We start from the raw sequence: 19312 nt of genomic DNA on the forward strand, positions 1-19312 counted from the left end.
TTCTTTCTTTCTTTCTTTCTTTCTTTCTTTCTTTCTTTCTTTCTTTCTTTCCTCCCTTCTTTCCTTCTTGGAGGGTGGGAGATTGGATCATAGATCTAAGAACTGGAAGGGACCTCAGAAACCATCAAGTCCAACTCCCTCATTTTACAGAAGATGAAATAGAGGCATCCAGGGGTCAAGTGACTTGCCCAAGGTCACATAGCCAATAAATGTCTGAGGCAAGATTTGAACCCAAGTCTTCCTAACGCCAAGTTCATCTATCCCCTATGATAAGCTGTTCCTCAAGGATTTGGGATTTCAGGGATGTTGAGAACTCCGAAGTGAGGAAACTCCCTTTACCAATACTGCTTTATACCTTCTCTGCAATTTATAGTTTTAGAGAATTGACTAAGGCTTTAAGAGTTTAAGTGACTTGCTCAAGGTACTACAGTCAAGAAGTATCATAGGCAGGATTTGAACTCAGCTCTTCCTGACTCCAAAGCCACCCATTATGTCCTACTATCTCATTTGCTCCCAAGGAAGAGATATAGGGTCCTGGAAACAGGAAGTGTTGGATGGTGGTAGGGTCCCCTAAAGTCATTCAGAGAGAACCAAGAGAAGCCAAGGCTGGGACCAGAACTTAGGTTTCCTGTCTCATGCCATATTCCTTAACCACGAGGCTCTAAGGAACAGATCAAGGCATAGAGAGATCTGAGTGCTCCCTTCTGTTAGAGCTGCTCATAAAAGTTAGTAGCAAATGAGTGCCTTAGAAATGAGACTTGATAAGGAGGAGAGAACACAGCTGCCCAGAATGGCCAAGTCCTGTTTGGATAAATGAGTGGTTTCTAATCCACTTGGTCTCCTGGGACATCCTCCTTTGCTCATACGTTATGACTGTTAATCTTCATGAGTAACACAGTAATACATCATGGCCCGTTAATTACAGAGACTAATAATCCATTCTGATATGGAAACTCTGGGCTTTTTAGCATCAGGAAATTGTATCTTTTCCCCTCATTGGTAATTGTGATTTATGTGTTTATTTAAAGAAAACACAGACACTCTTGAATACTGCTTACTGGGAAAGCATCTTGGGAGATTTGGTGAAACATTTATTTTCTCAGTCATCTGTTAAGGGCGGAGGGTTTGTGTTCCCAAGTGAGACCCTCGATGAGACCTACATAAAATTCTGAGGAATTATTTATCTAGTTTGAAGCTCTAGGAAGGGCCCAGGAAAGAGACATTCTGATACTTCTCTGATATATCGAGGGAGCTGGGTAATGCAATGGATAGAGCACTTAATCTGGAGTCAGGAAGACTTGATTGAGTTCAAATCCTGCCTCAGATACATGTTAATTGTACGAAACTCTGCCTCAGTTTCCCCATCTGTAAAATGGGGATAATTCTTGCCTGACCTACTTCACAGGGTTGTTATGAGAATAATGTTTAGCAAATATCAAAGGTCAATAAATACACGAGAGCTGCTGTTTCTTCTACCACAATTACTCTGCCACGGACACTACTAAAATTTTTTATTTCTCTGCCTTCTTGAGGATCACAGCCGACCAGAGATGTCTCCATCAGCCTGTTAGTTAGGTCCTATTAAAGACGGAGTTCCTAATTCCTTTGGGGTCCATGAACTTGGGTTTATTTTTTATTTATTATTTTTGGAGGCAATTGGGGTTAAGTGACTTGCCCAGGGTCACACAGGTAGTAAGTGTCTAAGGCTGCATTTGAACTCAGGTCCTCTTGACTCCAGGGCTGATGCTCTATCCACTGTACCACCTAGCTGTCCCAGGTTTATACATATATATGCATATATATACATATATACATATTCATATATATACATATTTCAATAACTATCACTATAATCAGTTTTCTTTGTAATCCTGTGTTTAATTTTATGCATTTAAAAACATGATTATGAGAAGGGCTCCAAAGGCTTTATTAGCCTTTCTGTCCAAGGGGTCCATGATACCCCAAAAGGTGAAGGAGCCCTGTATTAACCTCTCTTTTTTGTGTGTGGCATGAAAGGCTGCTTTTTGAGATAGATTTTGAGACAGAAGGTCTCAGTCTGATTCCTGCAATTGGGAGACCTTGGTCAATTCATTTCTGTATCGACCACAGTTATCTACATGTTGTCTCCTCGTCAGATTGTGAGGATCTTTAAAGGAAAGACTTTTTGTTGGCCTTTCTTTGCATCCTCAGGATCTAGCACAGTGCCTGGCATATAGTAGGTGCTTCATAAATATTACTCAACTTTGACACTTGGATTTTGGTTTTCTCCTCTGTAGAATGAGCAGATTGGAGTTGAAGATCTCCCGGGGCTCCCCCAGCTCTCACTCTATGATTCCCCGGGCCCAGCTCCTAGGAAAGGATACCGTGAAGATGGCACAGTTGGCCAAGAGTGGGAAGGCCCCATCAGTTGGGGATAGAAAAACCTGAGGGAGGGCTTTCCATACTTCCTTCTCTTTGGGGCCAACAGAGAGATGGTACCTGTACTTATTGGGAAACATCCTCTCGCAGTCCTTGCACTCGTGAATCTGCCCATCGCTGACCCCCTCCTGTTTGATCTCCTCATTCAGGGTCTCATAGAGGGTGTTGACAGAGTTGCAGGTATATTTCTTATGCCGCCGGAGATCCAGCTTCGACTGGAAAAGCTCATCACATTCCTCGCAGCGGAATGTGCGATCCTCTGCAAGAAAAAGCACAACATGCTGGGAACACTCACTCGTTCAGGCGATCAATTAATCCATCAATTCGACAAGTAATAAATGCCTATTCTGTGCCAGGCCTGGGGACACCCATACAAAGCATGAAACAATCCCTACTTGGAGAGAGCCTCCATTCTAATAGGTTGGACAAGTACTCCCTATTACGTATATGTATAAAAATATATACAACATAAATAAGAAACTGATATTAAAAATATGTGTATATACACACCTACATGTATAAACATGCATACATGTATATATACATACCATATGTTCACATATACATGTATATTGCGTGGCTATACAAATATATATTTATATATGTATTAGATGCCAAAGATGACACAGATACCGTTACAGATATGGATATAGACATAGATATAGACATATACATAGATATAGATATAGATAGGGCAGCTAGATGTCTCCTGAAGTCAGGAAGTCAAGAAGACCTGAGATCAAATCTAGCCTCAGATACTTACTAGCTCTATGACCCTAGGCAAGTCACTCAACCCCTGTCTGCCTCGGTTTCCTCATCTGTAAAATGAGGATAATGATAGCACCTATCTCCCGGTGTTGTTGGGAAGATCAAATGAGATAATATTTGTAATAAGTACTTAGCATAATAGTGCCTGGTATAGAGTAGGTGCTATATTGTTGTTGAATTGTTCAGTTGTGTCTGACCGATCATGACCTCTGTGGACCAATTGTCCATGGGGGTTTTCTTGGCAAAGATACTGGAGTGGTTTGCCAAATGTTAGCTATTAAATCTGTATCTATATTTATCTATATCTTCTCTTTTCTTCTCTCTTCCCTCCTCTCTCTCTTTCTTCCCTCTTCTTCCTCCTCCTCTTTCTTCTTCTTTTCTCTCTCTCTCTGTCTCTCATCCTCTCTCTGTCTTTGCCTCTCTCCTATAGCTCATTTTCCAAGGAGGGAATGTACTCTTTCAGTGGGTTCTGATAAAATAGAAGCCTCCTGAGGGCAGGGCCTCTCTGTGCTGTTTTTCTTTCTCTTCCCAGTGCCTGCTGATGTTTACTAAATGCTTGTTGGTATATTGACTTGGGCTGCTGAGTGTGATTGAAAAAGACCAGCCCTGGAGTCAGGATCATTGGATTAAGCCCCAACTCCAAGCATCTTGGTGTGATACTCGACTGTGCTCTCCCTAAATCTCAGTTTCATCCTCTCTAAAAAGAAGGGGGTTGGAACAGTAGAACAGAAGCCTCCGAGGTCAGGCAATGCTTCTTTCTTTGTCTTTGGGGCCCCAACACTAGCACTTTTGTGTGTGGGGAGAGGAAGGAGGTAGCTGGCTTTGTAATTTGATCGGTGAGGAAACTTCGTTTACCAGGGCAGATACCTGCTACACGTTCTGTAATTTACAGTCTTAGAGAATTGCCGGTGCCCAGAGAAGTTAATCACCTTGCCCAGTGTCATCCAGCCAACAGGTGACCAAGGCAGGAACTGAGCTGAGGTGTTCCTGGATCTGAGGCCAACTGTCTATACACGACACCATTCTGCCTAGCACACAGTAGGTGTGTAATAAATGCACTATAGATACCAAATCTCAGGGCTTGAAGGAGTTCAGTGGCTATTGAATTCAACCCATACCTGACCAATAAATCCCTTTACTATATCCTATAAGCCTTCCAGTGGGGAGGCAACCCAATACATCCTTAGGTAGTCTGTCGGTGACCCTACCCTACTCTATGCTGGTCTAATCTAGAGGGGCCATCGACGGTTGTCTTGACTTTTGTCCTGCCACTGGACTCCAATGATTCTGGAGGAGAGAGCAAAGCTGACCACTTGGAGCAGCCCTGCCTCCTTCAAATCCAATTCATAGGCAAGTCAAGACATCATTCCTCTGATGTCATTGGTACTCTTCGAGAGTGAAGGACAGATAATTACAATCTAGGATCTGGGCAATGCCATCTCATGAAAAGGGCACAGAAGCCAGAGCACCTGGTTTCCAGAGCTGGCTCTGTCTTCTCACCATCTCATCTGTCAGATGTGTGTGTGTGTGTGTGTGTGTGTGTGTGTGTGACCTCATCTGTCAAGTGAGTGGGCTGGCCTCAGTGACCTCGGAGGGCCCTTTCAGCTCCAAATCTCTGCTCCCATGGTCCTCTCCACACCCCGAGGACGCCTGTGGTTTGTGCTGCTCCCCAGATGAGATCCTTTCAAACTCAGCCTCCCCTTCGGCAGGCAGGCAGGCCAGCAGCCTAAGAGGGAAGCCTGATAAGTGTGAAAGGAAGTCTCCTTCATTGCTTTTCAAACACAGGCTGAAAGATGTCTGGGGCTTTTCAGCTCTCCCTCCCTCCTGCCTCCATCAGCAGCAAACCCATGGCCAGGGAACACGGTGAGAAAAACCAAGCCAAGCACTTTGTTTGGGAATTAAAAAAAAAAAAAAAGAAAAAACCCAACAGCGATCTAATGCATATAATAAATTATTGTCACCAAGGTCAAACAAATTAAAAAGGGGGCAGCTATTATTACATTTACAAGGCAGCATCCTGAGCCCAGTGCCAAACCAAACAATCGACAGAGAGCTGTAAATTTTCCAGCAGAGTGACTTCTGCCAGGGGGCCTGGGCCCATCCACAGCGCCTCCAGCCCGGCAGCCTGGCCGGCGGGCTTCTCTAGAAAGAGAGGCCTTCCTTCCATTGAACTGGAGTTCTGGCCCCCTCCCAGCCTGAGACCCCCCTGTCCCACACCCCTGCTCTGGAAATCCATTCTTCAATTCAACTTTCTTATAGTCCCAGCTGCTGGGAACCTGGGGTTATTCACTCTGGGGGAGGGGACAGATTTCTGTTTTGAGGTTTTTTGTTTGTGCTGATACATCCTAGGCATTGTCTTGGAGGCTGGCAATGAGCATTTGGGGATGGGGTGGGGAACAGGGACCCAGGCAGGGCTGGATCCTGAAAAATAAAAAGAATGGATATTTATAGTTACCTGAAGGTTTGCAAAGTACTTTCTAGATATTATCTCTTTGGTGCCTGAAGCGACCCTCTGAAGTAGGCACCAAAGGTATTTATTAGCTATGTGACCATGGGCAAGTCCATGAGCTTCATCTGTGCCTGTTTACTCATCTACCAAATAATGATAGCTAACATTTATGTTACACATTTATACGAACAAGCTTCATAACTCCGGGCAAGTCACTAAACCCTGTGTGCCTCAGTTTCCTCATCTGTCAAATGAGCAGGAGAAGGAAATGGCAAACCACTCCAGTATCTTTGCCAAGAAAACCCCAAATGGGGTCACGAAGAGTCAGACACAACTGAAATGACTGAACAACAACAAAAATATTAATGTAGCACTTCAGGGATCATAAAGTTCTTTATATAGAGTATCTCATTTGGTCTTTATAACAATCCTGTCAAATATTCTCACTTTGCAGATGGGGAAGTGAAGGATCAAAGAGGATAATGGACTTGTCCAGAGTAAATGTCTGAGGTAGCATTGACTCGTAGGTGTTACTAATATGAAGTCTAGTATTTTGTCCACTATGGAAACCTGCTAGTGATAATAATTGCTCCAATGTCACAGGGTTGCTTTAAGGTTCTAAAAGTAAAAATAATAATAATAACTTGTATTTTCATAACACTTTAAAGTTTGCAAAGTGCTTTGCATATAGTATCTCATTTGATCCTCACAACAACCTTGGGAGGTAGGTGCTATTATTATCCCTATTTTACAGATGAGGAAAAAACGAGGCTCAAAGGGTTAAGTGACTTGCCCAGGGTCACACAGCTAGCAAGTGCCTTAGGCAGTATTAGAATCTATGTCTTCCTAACTGTAAGTCCATTTCTGTAACCCCTATGCCTCGTAGCTGGGGATAATGAGAGGTCCTATCTCACAGTCCTGTTTTAAGACTCATATGATCAGAGAATCATAAATTTAGAGCTTGAAGGGACCTTAGTGGTCATCTAGTTCAACCCCTACATTTTACAGATAAGGAAACTGAGGCACAGAAGGCTGAATTCAATGAATCCATTTATCAACAAGTATTTACTAAGCTGCCTGCTGTGCCCCTGGCACTGTGCTAAGCACTGAAGATTCAAAGGTAGATTAGAAATAATAAGAATTCTTTGGGGGAAGAGAATATATACCTATGTAAATATGCACAACACAGGAGATATAGGTTTTGTTGTTTCTTTTGGGGGGGAGGCAGGGAAAATATTAACTTTTAGGAGACTTCAGGAAAGGCTTCAAATAGAGAGTTGGTGCTTTAGTTGAACTATTAAGTGAACTGGGGAGGATTCCAGACCCTGAAGCAGCCTATGTGAAGAGGCAGGAGATGGGAGGGTCATGAGTGAGGAAAAATGAGAGAGCTGAGCCAGTGTGTGAAGGGCTTTCCTGCCAGAGAAGTTCGCATTTGATCCTGGAGATAGTAAGGAACCGTAGGAGTTTTCTGAGCAAGAGTGTGATCACAGTCAGAGCTGTGCTTAAGTGATCTGCCAGGGGCACATAGAAAGTCCAAGCAGAGGCAGGGTTGGGACCCAGGCCCTCTGGCTCCAAATCCTGCTCTCTGGCCACTGTACCCCATTGTATGCAAAGTGTTTTCCAAACCTTCAAATGGTAGCTACCTTTGCTACAAGTCTAAGCACTCCCATTTTACTGAGGGGGAACTCAGGCTCAGAAAAGGGAAGGACTCATCTAGAATGACTGGCAGAGTTGGGAAGCAACCTCTGGTCCACCTTGATTCAAAGTTGTGGGTGAGGGGATCTTCTTTGTCCCCTTTACCTTTCATCCTCCTGACTTTTGAGGTTAAATAACCTTTATTTTGGGGGGGGGGACGCATAACATTGGCTTTTGTGCTTTAGACTAAATGACTTCTAATGCCCCCTTTCAGCAAGATTCTATGCCTCAATGTCTAGGACTGAAATGTCCACCCAATGAAGACTGAACCATCGAAGGAGTGACTCTCTAATCAAAGTCTACTAAAACGGCAAACATTCCCATGGGACTCTGTGCCCTTATCCACAACATGTGGGTTTAGCTTTCTGTTTTGTGTTTGTTAGGGAGCAGAGACATAGCTGCAACAAAGTGATTTAGGCTCTATTCCAAGATACTAAAATCGGGAGATTATGGACAGCTCTGTCCTGTAGTGGACAGTATATATTAAGAGCTTCTAATTTGGAGTTACAAAGAAAGGCAAAAATTTAGTCCCTGACTTCAAGGAGTGTACATTCTAATTGGAAAGGGGAGATAAAAGTAAATAAATAGGTAGCACCAAGATACATAGAATGGATGGAAGATGATCTCAGAAGGAAGGGACTTGCACATGGGCATCCAGGGAATCTACCTGCTGTAGAAAGTAGGCTTTCAGCTGATTCTCGAAGGAAGCCGGGGAAATTAAAAGGCAGAGGTGAGGAGGAAGAGCTTTCCAGGCATGGGGATGGCCAATGCAAAGATCGGGAGATGGATGTGAGGGACTGCAAGAAGACCAGTGAGGCTGGATTCTAGAATGTGGGTGTGTTTGGGGGAAGGGAGAGTGGGAAGGAAGGAAAGGGCTATGTTGCGAAGGACTTTATATGTCAAACTAAGGGGCTTATATTTAATCTGGAGGGCCTGAGCTCACTGAGATGGCATGGTTAGACCATCCTTCACTTTAGGCAAGGGGATTTTAATAACACCTGCCTCCTAGGGTTATTGTGAGGATCAGATGAGATGATAATTGTAAAGCACTTAGCACATAGTGGGTGCTATGTACATGTTAGCTATTATTATCGTTATTAAAAAAACACTGGAAGCTGAGTGGAGGATGGATTGAAATGAGAAGAAACCTGAATCTGGGTAGTCAGTTAGGAGGCTATTGCAATAATTCAGGTAAGAATGATGAGGACCCAGACTAGGGTTATGGCTATGTGAATGGAGAGAAGGGGATGGATACAAGATGTATGGTGATGAACTGGATGTGTAGGGTGAGTGAGAATGAAGAGTTGAGGATGCCTTAACTTGACTTGATTTGACTTGTCCTTGGAGTCAGGAAGACCTGAGTTCAAATTCTGACTCAGACACTTAATAGTTAATGACCCTGGGCGAATTACTTTTTCTGTGCCTCAATTTCTTCATCTATAAAAAGAGGGTGCCTTTAAGGTCTCTTCCACCTATGTAAGTGGAAACAATTGAACTTAGCACTTAGTGGTCACGAAATTCAGTAAGGCACAAAGGGACCAGATGGCTTGGTTCGGCTCCCAGCAGCTGCCTCACAGCGTCTTGGGGTCTGTATCCCCCTCCCACTCCCATGAGGCAGTAGCCAAGGTTTTCCTTCACTCTTCAGCTTTGCATCTTGAGGACCAAAGTCTCTCCTTCTCCATCCTCCATTTTAATTTGTCCAGTGAGGTTAGCCAAATACAACTCTGGTCTGGGGAGACAGAACCAAGAAAGTCGGGCAACAAAGAGGGTATTCTGCTTTATAGAAACTCTACATTTGGATTCCTCTTATGCAGAACTGGAAGGCACCTTCGAGATTCTTCATCCAGTTCTGATTTGTGCGCCCCACCTCCATCTCTCTAGAATGCAGGGATAAGTACTTGGGGAGGCAACATGATGTTGGAAAAAGAGCTTGGATTTGGACTTTGAAAAATCTAGGTCCGTGTTCTAGCCCCAATACCTACTACCTGTGGATGCTTTCCCCCTCTGTAAAATGAAAGGTGCAGTGTTGGACCAAATACTCTCTAAAGTCTCTCCCATCTGTCTCTCCGTGATTTGACACTCCTGAACAATAGTCATTTCATAAGCTACAATGAACTAGGAAGTAGCAGCAATTTTGTTGAAATACAAAATTGATGGAGAAGCAGTGTGGTACAATGGAGAGTACACAGGTATGGGCTCTACGCCTACCTTTTCGGGTGACCTTGGGCATTTCATTTTTCTTTCTTAAGTACCTTAGTTTCTCTAAGTACCTTAGTTTCTACGTATGTGTAATGAAGAGTTTGAGTTAGGTTACCTCTACTGCTCCTTCTAGTCCTATAGTTATGACCTATGAAAAAATGTAGCAAGGGTCTCCAGGAATTACCAAAAACCATGGAGCAGGTAGGGAGTTTGGGCTTTTTCTCATAAAGCAAGTTAAAGAAAGTTTTCTTTTACTCAGTAATAATGTCTGCCATACAGATATGTTTCGTTTTCGGAAAAAATGCGATGGATTGTGTTTGTTTGTGCGACAAATTTCACCCTGAGATTTCTGAAGACATCAAACTCTCTTCATGTCATTTAAAATATGATTAAAATTCAATTTACATGCTTTTAGGGGGAACTTTTTTTGTAAAGTGAGGTTTTCATAAATTAAAAATAAAATAAATAAAATAAAATAATAGAATTGTGGCTTATAGATTATAGCATGACTGATTCAGGGCTGGATTTAGAGTTGGATAGGACCTTACGGGTCATTTAATCCAACTCCCTCATTTTACAGAAAGGGAAACTGAGGCCCAGAGAAGAAAAGCAACTTCCCAAAAGTCGTATGTTAGTAACTAGCACGGGAAAGACTTTAATACAGACCTCCCCCATTCCAACTTTAGATTTAAATTTTTAAAAAAAAAATAAATTACAGTGTGGGTCTTAGGATCATTGATTGAGTACTTTGGACCTTAGAGGTCATCTAGTCCAATTTCCTTCTTTTAAAGAGAAGGAAACAGATTTGCTCCAAGTCACTCGGTAGCAGAGGTGAGATTTTAATCCAGGTCCCCAGATTATAAGTTTAGTATATTTCCCTTCATTGTACCAGGCTGCCTGTCTATGATGAATATGATTCCTTCATATCCACATTTTAGGAAGTTCATTTTTGCACAGCCCAGTTACTCCTTTGGGGCTTTTAGGGGAGAAAGAGAAATGTAATCAAGCAGGCAGGAGAGAGTTTTTGACCAGCTCACTGTCATCATCCCACCTCCTTGGGCTCCCTAACTATCTCACTGACTGCGTCCTGGGCAGCTTGGTCAGAGGCTATCGTCCCTGTGGGCTATGTGAAGATGCTTAGCTTTTGAGATCATCTCACGAGTTTATTCCAACATCCTGGACTGGAATCTTTCTGAGATGAGACATTCATATTTATTCTTCCTCTCTGCCTCTCTCTGTCTCTGTCTCTCTCTCTCCCCCACCCCTCCCTCTCCCTCTTTTTCTCCTTCCTCCCTCCCTTCCTCTTTCCCTCTCTCTCCACCTCCCCCACCCCAGGGTCTAGTGTAGGTTATAAATTCCAGCCATTTACCATCATTTTTACTCCACAATTTCTGTAAAAAATAAAATATGACAGCTGTGGACAAACAAGACAGAACAGAAGAACAAGGACAACAAGGTAACCAACCAGAGGTCCTCGTGGGCTGCACCCACCCAAGTCGGAGGACTCAGTTTGCTTCTGGTTCTGCCTGACTCTGTTTGATAGCATCTGGTGTAAAATGAAATTGGCAACACGGATGCACTTGATGAACATTCCCTGCCTCACCCCCACCCCCAAGTCCATTGGGTGTTCTCACCCCAGAACCGGGCTGCTCTATGCAGAGCTCCAAGGGATGCTATTGGCCATCTCATCCAAACTCGAAGTGTAAGAAGACTCTATTTGGAAAGTACACTGGGGTTTTCCTTCTCTGGCCTTTTCCTTTGCTATTCCCTCCTTGAGTTAATCTGAACAATATACAAATACAGAGGAGAGAGGGGACAAGAAGATGTGAACGTGAAAAAAAATCTAGATGGCACGGGATTCTCACAATCCTGGGTTAGTATTTACTATAAAGAATTAACACTCTTCTGAATGAAACCTTTAATTCATATTTGGGAAGGAAAAAGAATGACCATTTATTTTATGTAATAAATATATTTTCCCATTGATTTTTTTCTTTAAATTTTTACATCATTTAGGAATTGCAGGCTGAAGATGAGAGAGGGCTAGATTTCTATCTGTTGATTTTCCTGATAGAATGTAAGCTCTATGAAGGCAGGGACTGTTTCATCTTTGTTTTTGTATTCCAAGCACCCAACACTGTGCTGGCACGTAACATATGCTTAATAAATGCTTGTTGATCGATTTATTAGTTTTAAAGTCAGAAAACGTGTGTTCTTCTCTTGGCTCTGTTCCTGACTTCTCTTGGCATCAGTTTCTTCTCCACTCACAAATGAGGGAGGTAGATTCTAAGGTTCCTTTCAGCACTTAAGTCTATGATTCAGTCCTTCCCTGCATTTGTTTACCCCTTCCTACTGTTTGTAGGAGCATAAAAGCCAATGAGAGGCAACATGGATAGAGAGCTGACTTTACGGTCAGAAAGACATGCCTGTTTTGTGAGCCTGAGCAACAGGTATCCCTCTAAGATGAGAGAGAGAAAGAGAGAGAGAGAGAAAGTGAGAGAGAGAGAGAAGAGAGAAGAGAGAAGAGAGGGGAGAGAGGAGAGGGGAGAGAGAAGGAAGAGAGAAAGAAAAGGGAGAAAGGGGAAGGAGGGGAGAGATGGAGAGAGAGAGAGAGAGAGAGAGAGAGAGAGAGAGAGAGAGAGAAGAAAGGAGAAACCTTGTTTGTCAGGAACTTGACCCAAGATGCCCCAAGCCCAAGGGCAGATACTCTTCCTCCCTTCCAAGTATATGTCAAGGAAGTCCGTGGCCCACAATTTTCTTTCAACAAGGTCCCCAAATTCCCTGTTGCAGCTAGGCTATGGCTTGGGGAGAGGGAGTTTGTGTAGAGCTATAGGGAAACACACACACACACACACACACACTCACCACACACATACACACATACACATATACCCCACACCACACCACACCACACCACACCACACTACACCAGCTCGGCTGATTGCAGTCAGCACGCCTTGTCTTGTTTGTCAGATCTGCGGGGCTTACACTCCTCTATCTAAAGTTCCATCAGCAACTCTCATGACAAAGCAGGAATGTAACAGAAAAATAAATCAGGGCCTAATGGCTTTCAGAGAAGCCAAGGGGAACTCAATTATGTGGCATCTACATGCTAATCTGGCAGACTTGAGTCTCAAAGGCTCTCAAGAGCCCTACTCCAAATTCCTGCAGTGATAAGGGGCGGCTGTATGTGTGTAACTGGGGTTTGGAGAAAAAGATTTTTATGATAATTATCTTTGTATGGAACATTTTTGCATTTTCTTTCTTGTGCAATTCAGAGTTTAACTGGGGGGGGCAAGGCTGGGGAGGGCAGAGGAACATTAGGCAAAGTGGGGGGAGAAAGAGTATTAAAAAGTCAAATATTTGATGTTGGGCTATTATATTTCAAAAGCAATTAGCCCACAAATGTTGGAAAATTTATTAGGAGAATGTAGCTACAGGTTATTTAATGCTGAACATGGAGGGGACCAGGGGCTGGGGTGGGCTTTTTTCCCCCTGGCACCTTTTGCAAGAGTGAACATTCAATACACAAATGAAACTCCATTGTCAGACCCTGCTGCCCCGAAAGTTAAGTAGATTTATCTTTTCCAGTCTGCCTTTCCCTCCCCCCGTGCTATCAAAGACCTATTCAGTTTTTAACACTTATTTTAAGGAAAATGAGAGCTTCCCCATGCTGCACAAGGTCCTAGAAATTTATTTTTTCTCTCCCCCACTGCCTAATTAATACCAAACCCCAGCAAAGAGCACAGATAGGATCAGAATCGAAACACTGCCCCTCTGCTGTATTTTTTTTTTTGTTTGACAAGGGCATAGGGCACTTAGCAATGGGGAATGAAGGAAATTTCCTGAAAGCTGTGGGTGGCTGCCCCATAATCCTGCTGGCATTCAGGAGGGGGGAGCTTGGGCAAAGAGAGAAAGTGAGGTTCCCCAGCCTGGTCCCCATGGCCTCCTTGAGATTCTGACAATGGGCTTCCTGTCTGTCAGGATCCCAATGCTCTTGAACATGGAACTGTAATGTTCCTTAGAGGATTATAAAGTTCACTATATTATTTATTAACAAATTATAAATTTGGTGGGTTTTGGGGGAAAAAGGATAAATAAAACCTCCTTCCTTCCTTCTCTAGTCTAAGTTGGATGGTGGGAGGGTGGGGGGCAGAGGGGATGAAGCCTAAGATTTCATCATGGAGATGCTATATTCCAGCTTGCTTTTGAAGTCTTGCTCAGTAGGAAAAAGTCAGCTGGGTTATTAACCCCGGAGACAGGGGCTTGTCCAGTTTGCACTGTAAGATTTAATCACTGAAATCACAGAATCTACAAGGACCTCAGTGGCCGTATGGTCCAATGGCCAGAAATCCCTTCTAAAACGTTCCCAATAAATTCATTGATCCTCTAGACTCAGAATTATCCAGTCCACTTTTCTATTGTTAGTTAAAAATGGGAGTATTGGTGTATTGGTTTAAAATACCCAAAGGCTAATTGACTTTGTTTAATGTGAAGAGAAAAAAAAAGATATTCTGTCAAAAGATGGTTTAAACATTTGACTTTTCTTTGTGGTATTCGGAAACCTGATATAGTCTTGGTCAGATGACAGGTGAACCAGAAAGGAAAATTCCCATTTCAGAAGCAAAGGGAAACAAATTCTGAAAGTGGTGAGGCTGAAAAACACAGTATTAAGAGAACCAAGAGGAAAGACTAGAAAACCGTAGGACATTCCTATCAGATGATTTTTATTATTATCATCAATATCACAGTATCTATAGTCACTGTCCTTGCTCTCAAATTTTAGGATTTTTTCCCATCCAATGCTCTTAGCTTAAGAGTATTCTTTCCTTTTTGGATTCCCCCTGCCACTATTTTGCTTAGGATGGGATGATTTGACAGAAGTCTATACTTGCTATAATAGTACAATCTTTTCCCCTTTAGGATGGTGAAAGTTGACTATGTGACTCAAAGCCCACTAAGAGGAAACACTTGAAAGTCAAGAAACTTCACTGGATGATTTCTTAAAAATAGTGAGGAAAAAAAGAAGAAGAAATGGGGCTCCAGGCATAGAATAATATCTTATTCAACACAACCATATCCCCCCTCTCTCATTTTTAAGTTTGTCTTTAAATGCATCCACAAGGAAGAAGACCTTGAATTGCTTCTTTCTAAATTCCAATGAAAGAATGGTTAATCTTGCCAGCAAGTACGAACCATGGGAAAACCAAAGAATCCAGGATGGATACATCCAGAATGCAGTTTCTTTGGTTAACTCGCAGCCGTGAATAGTCCATGGTACCTAGGATACAGGATGTTGTCCGGATGCTCCCCAATGAGTTCAAAGGGGGCACAGGAGAACAGATTCAGGGTGGGTGAGGACTTACCTTCAAGATTGGGTGGCATAGTCCCAAGTGAATAAGCCCCTTCCTTCATATACAACAGCAGCTCTTCTCCAGGTTCGATGTTCTTAATGACTTTATAATAAATCTAGAATGGAGAAAACAGAGACACATATAAAGTATCTTTTCTTTGTGAAAACCACTTATTACATATATAAGCTCCTATGCCATTTCCTGCTGCCCCTCACCCCTCCAACCCCCCTCAAGTTAATCGAGGAGGTTGGTTTGTTGGCCACTTGATTGGATTTCTAATTGCTGTTGAGAGGTCTTAGTCTGGGACTTGTTGTAGAATATGTTAGATTTCGAGGAACTCAAAAATCACATTATGACTTGGACCTTAGAACAAATAAGGAACTCATATGTGTATGTATACACACTAGTTATTTTAATTTTCTCCATTTCCAGATATTTTTTTAAAGGGAATTAAAAACGAAACAGATGCAAGAGAAAACACCAAGTTTCCATTCTGGGTGTGTTTGTGTGGGGCAGGAGTGGATTATGGAGGCTCTTCTAGGCTTTGATTAAGACAATGGCCATGAGCTGTTGGTCTCCCTTTTGTTAACTTGTTTGACGTCATTGTGACTTGGTATTGCTTTGGCTGGGTCCCTAGGGCTTGGAGGTGAACCTGGCTGTTTATAAACAAAACCTAACGTGATTGTGAAAATAATCACCAACTTAACATGTCCAAAGCTTCAAAGAAATCAGGCCATGGGCCTATGGAGAAACCAAATCCCCTCAACTTTCCACTCTTTCTTTCCCCTTTGGTTTTCATTTGGGCTTCTGCAGGGTTTCAGGTTCCTGCCCTTAAAAATCAAAGGGCAATACTAAGCATTAGGCTCCCTCCTAGCTCTGACATTCTCAGTTCTAGAGTCTCTCCCAGCTCTGACATTTCCATATTCTAAGATGCTTCCAGACTCTGACATTCAATGTTCCATGACTCTGAATGCATCTTCCCCAGGTGAATGCTGGAATCCTTAGTACCTAGTGAGGTTCAGGGAAGAAGAAGGATCCAGGATGGTCCACATTCTCAAAGAAGTCTAGAAACCATTTAGACTACCCCAAAAATCACATCCACAGGCACCTGGTGGTTTCTGAATCCCTCATTGTGAAAGTTAGCTTAGTACTGCCACCATGATGAAATTTTGAAAAATATGGGTCGCATTACTAATGTCTTTAGGGGCAGCCAGGTGGTGCCATAGTGCATAGAGCACTGGGCTTGGAATCAGGAAGACTCATCTTTCTGAGTTCAAATCCAGCCTTAGACTGTATGATCCTGGGCCAGTCACTTAACCCTTTTTGCCTCAGTTTCCTCATCTGTAAAATAAGCTGGAGAAGGAAATGGCAAACCACTCTAGTATCTTTGCCAAGAAAACCCCAAAACGGGGTTGCGGATAGTCAGACATGATTGAAGTGACTGAACAACACCAACAAAAACCAATGTCTTTGATGCAAAGTCCTTACAAGGGAAAAAGTTAACCCCTTTGAAAGCAAATGAGATTGTGGGAGGATGGTTAGAGGAAATACTGAGAAAATAGTTTTATTTTGTAAATGGCTAGACTTACAAGAGCTTGGAAATAAAGCAGGACTAGAGAAGTTATTAAAAGTTTCTTGGGTGACTTGATCAGAGGAAGAAATTGGATTTTGAAGATGGCCATTCAAATCCCCACCTGTGCCACTTCTTCTTTGTGTGGCCTTGGGCAAGTTGATTAGTCTCTGAACCTCAGTTTCCTCATCTATAAAATGAGGGGGCTAAACTTGATGATTTCTAGACCTCTTTTCCATTTCAAAATATGATAAACCCATGAAATGATTCCTTACAGTTGCCTTGCCCTGGCCCAAGTTCCCAAGATCCCAAGGACCAAGAAATGTTATTTTCTTTCCTACCATCCAGGCTGAGTAACACAGAGAGGAGGGATTCCAGTAGAGGGGGACTTCTGTGAACCCAGAATGGTACCCTGAAATCCTGGACTTGCTCTGTAAGCATACAGCTTAAAAGTCTGACACTTCAGGTCCAATTGCTTCCATCCCAAGTTCAATCATCCTCAAGGCCAACAGTGTGTGTGTGTGTGTGTGTGTGTGTGTGTGTACGTGCGTGTGCTAGATGTCATATAAAGTAATTTGTCCCCTGGGGATGGGGGCGTTAGACCAATACCAGGTGATCTTGATCCTCTAATTTTAGAACACGAGATGTAGTGAATACAAATTTTCTCCTAACTGTGTTTCCAATTTCTGGCCCTTTGTATCACTTTTTTAAAAAAAAATAATCACGTATTTTTGGGGGTCCCATACACAAGAAGCCCAGGTCATTAAGTATTTACTAGTTCGGAGGCTGTGGAAAGACCTGTTGATCAATATCCCACTCGACCAAACCTCATGACTGGAAATCCCCTAGTCTAAATGCCACTTGGGCCTCAGCACCTGCCAGAAGACATGTGATCAAAGCCAAGACAATGAATTTGAATTGTCCTTGAGGGAGATGAAGGGGCAGGGAATACAGTCCAGAGCAGTAGGCTAAACCCACAGCTATGCGAAGAGAGTACGTTCAAGGGGTGGGAGAGAGATTAGAATTCCCTGTCATGGCCTGTGTATGATTCCCAGGACTGAAAAACAAAACAAAACAAAGCAAAACTCTTTACTCAAGAACTTGAACTCTATAAGGAAATGAGAATGTGGTGGGAAGCTCATGAGGGCCTTTGGTGATTCTCTTTGGGCATCTGTAGAAAAGGGGAGTCTACCGTACCCCTCTCTTGAGCGTTTGTTTCTCTGTTGGCCCTTTCCGTGAATTTTGAGGACCTGACTTGGAGTCAGGAAGATGTGGGTGCAGGCCCTGCTTCTGACATGTACTAGTGTGGGACCCACAGCAAATCACTCAACCTCACCATGCCCCCAAGTGACTTAATAATAGCTCTAAATTACAAACATATTGCTGGATTGGTATTAGTGAAGAAAGTTTTCCATGATGGAGGCTCCCTAAACCTAAACTCTAAAAAATAATAAGAATATTATTATTGTTAATAATAAATCTAGCATTTATATAATGCCCTAAGGTTTGCAATTTAATTTGATCTTCCCAACTACCAGGGAAGTAGGTGGTATTATTGTCCCCATTTTATAGATGAAGAAACTGATTGAATTCAGGTCTTCCTGACTCTAAGTCCAGCTTCTAACCACGTCACTGCTGAGCTGCCTATAATGATGATGATGATTATGTAACACTGGGTAAGGCCATTTCTGAAAGGAAGGAAGAGGGGCCCCTTCCGTGTGGCCATGTGTTCCTGAGAAATCCCACCTTGGGATGATCCCTTTTCCAAGTGTGACTACTTTTCCCCCAGGTCACGCTCCCTCAGCTCTCCTTTCCCAGTTTGCTATGGTGGGGTAGCTTCTCTGACACACAGAACAAAGTCAGAGAATTTTTAAATGACCACTCACACAACACCGTAGCATAATGGGAAACCCATGTTTTCATGACCCACATAAAACGTAATCAAAGAGATGTTAAAAAAAAAAAAAGAAGAAACTCATTACTATACACAAGAATATAGCATCAGAAACCTGGGCAATAGCCATTGACTGATTTAAAGTAAAATCTCCACTAAGCCAGTCACAAATATGAAGAGATTGACTGTGTGGACTAGCCATGGTGCATTAGATTAATTAAACTCCTCAGCAAATGAAATTGCCTAAGATTTTTTTTTTTGTACCTGTAATGAGCATAACAGTCTAGGTTTTTAGGTTATACACTCAGGGTTGCCAACTTTAAAAATGGAAATTATCAATAACAAGCCAGGGTGATAACCATGCATATTTTGTTATTTGGGCTGTAAGTAGGCATAAGCTAGTACCTAGGGCAGGACTGACAGTGTTTAGAACAGGAGATATTAAGTAAATATTAATAATTCCTTAACAAAGAGATTTTAATAAGCAGCTAGAATTTAGGCTTTACCTGGGTCATAAAAGAAGTTGGTCAAGGTAAATGGGTGCCTCATATCTTCTGTCCAGAAGCAGTGTGCCATAGCAGATAGAGATTAGCCCAATGAGCCAGAGAGATGTGGGTTCAAGCCCTGCCTCTGAAGGCATTAGATTAGCCAGTTGGCTATGTGAACCTAAGCAAGTGGATTTGTTTTTCAGCTGAAATTTCTTCATATTTAAAATGGGTTGTTGTGAGGATCAAATGAAGTAATGTATCTAGAGTATTTTTGTAAGCCTTAATAACTGATAATAAACCTTTCAGTGTCCCCAGGCAACTCTTTAAGACTGGCTATCAAGCAAGTGCTCATCTGTATTGGGGTCTTGACAAGCCACTTAACCTTTCACCATCATGTCAATGTCTATGTGTCTATGTCTATGTCTATGCCTCTATGTCTATGTCTATGTCTATGTCTATGTCTATGTCTATGTCTAT

At 42.5% G+C, this 19312-nt stretch overlaps 1 protein-coding gene across 1 annotated transcript in view; it reads right to left on the minus strand.

Moving 5' to 3' along the window:
* The window catches only part of LOC114029537 (PR domain zinc finger protein 16-like), a 113591-nt gene that overhangs the window by 55046 nt on the left and 39233 nt on the right, over nucleotides 1-19312 (minus strand). Inside the window, exons 3-4 of the mRNA XM_027844025.1 lie at nucleotides 14896-14998; nucleotides 2479-2677 (exon numbers count right to left, since the gene is read on the minus strand). Of these exons, the coding sequence (XP_027699826.1) occupies nucleotides 2479-2677; nucleotides 14896-14998 (302 nt within the window). The remainder of the gene's footprint in view (nucleotides 1-2478; nucleotides 2678-14895; nucleotides 14999-19312) is intronic.

Source organism: Vombatus ursinus, unplaced genomic scaffold (genome assembly GCF_900497805.2).
Source record: "Vombatus ursinus unplaced genomic scaffold, bare-nosed wombat genome assembly UNPS02014932.1, whole genome shotgun sequence".
NCBI lineage: Eukaryota > Metazoa > Chordata > Mammalia > Diprotodontia > Vombatidae > Vombatus > Vombatus ursinus.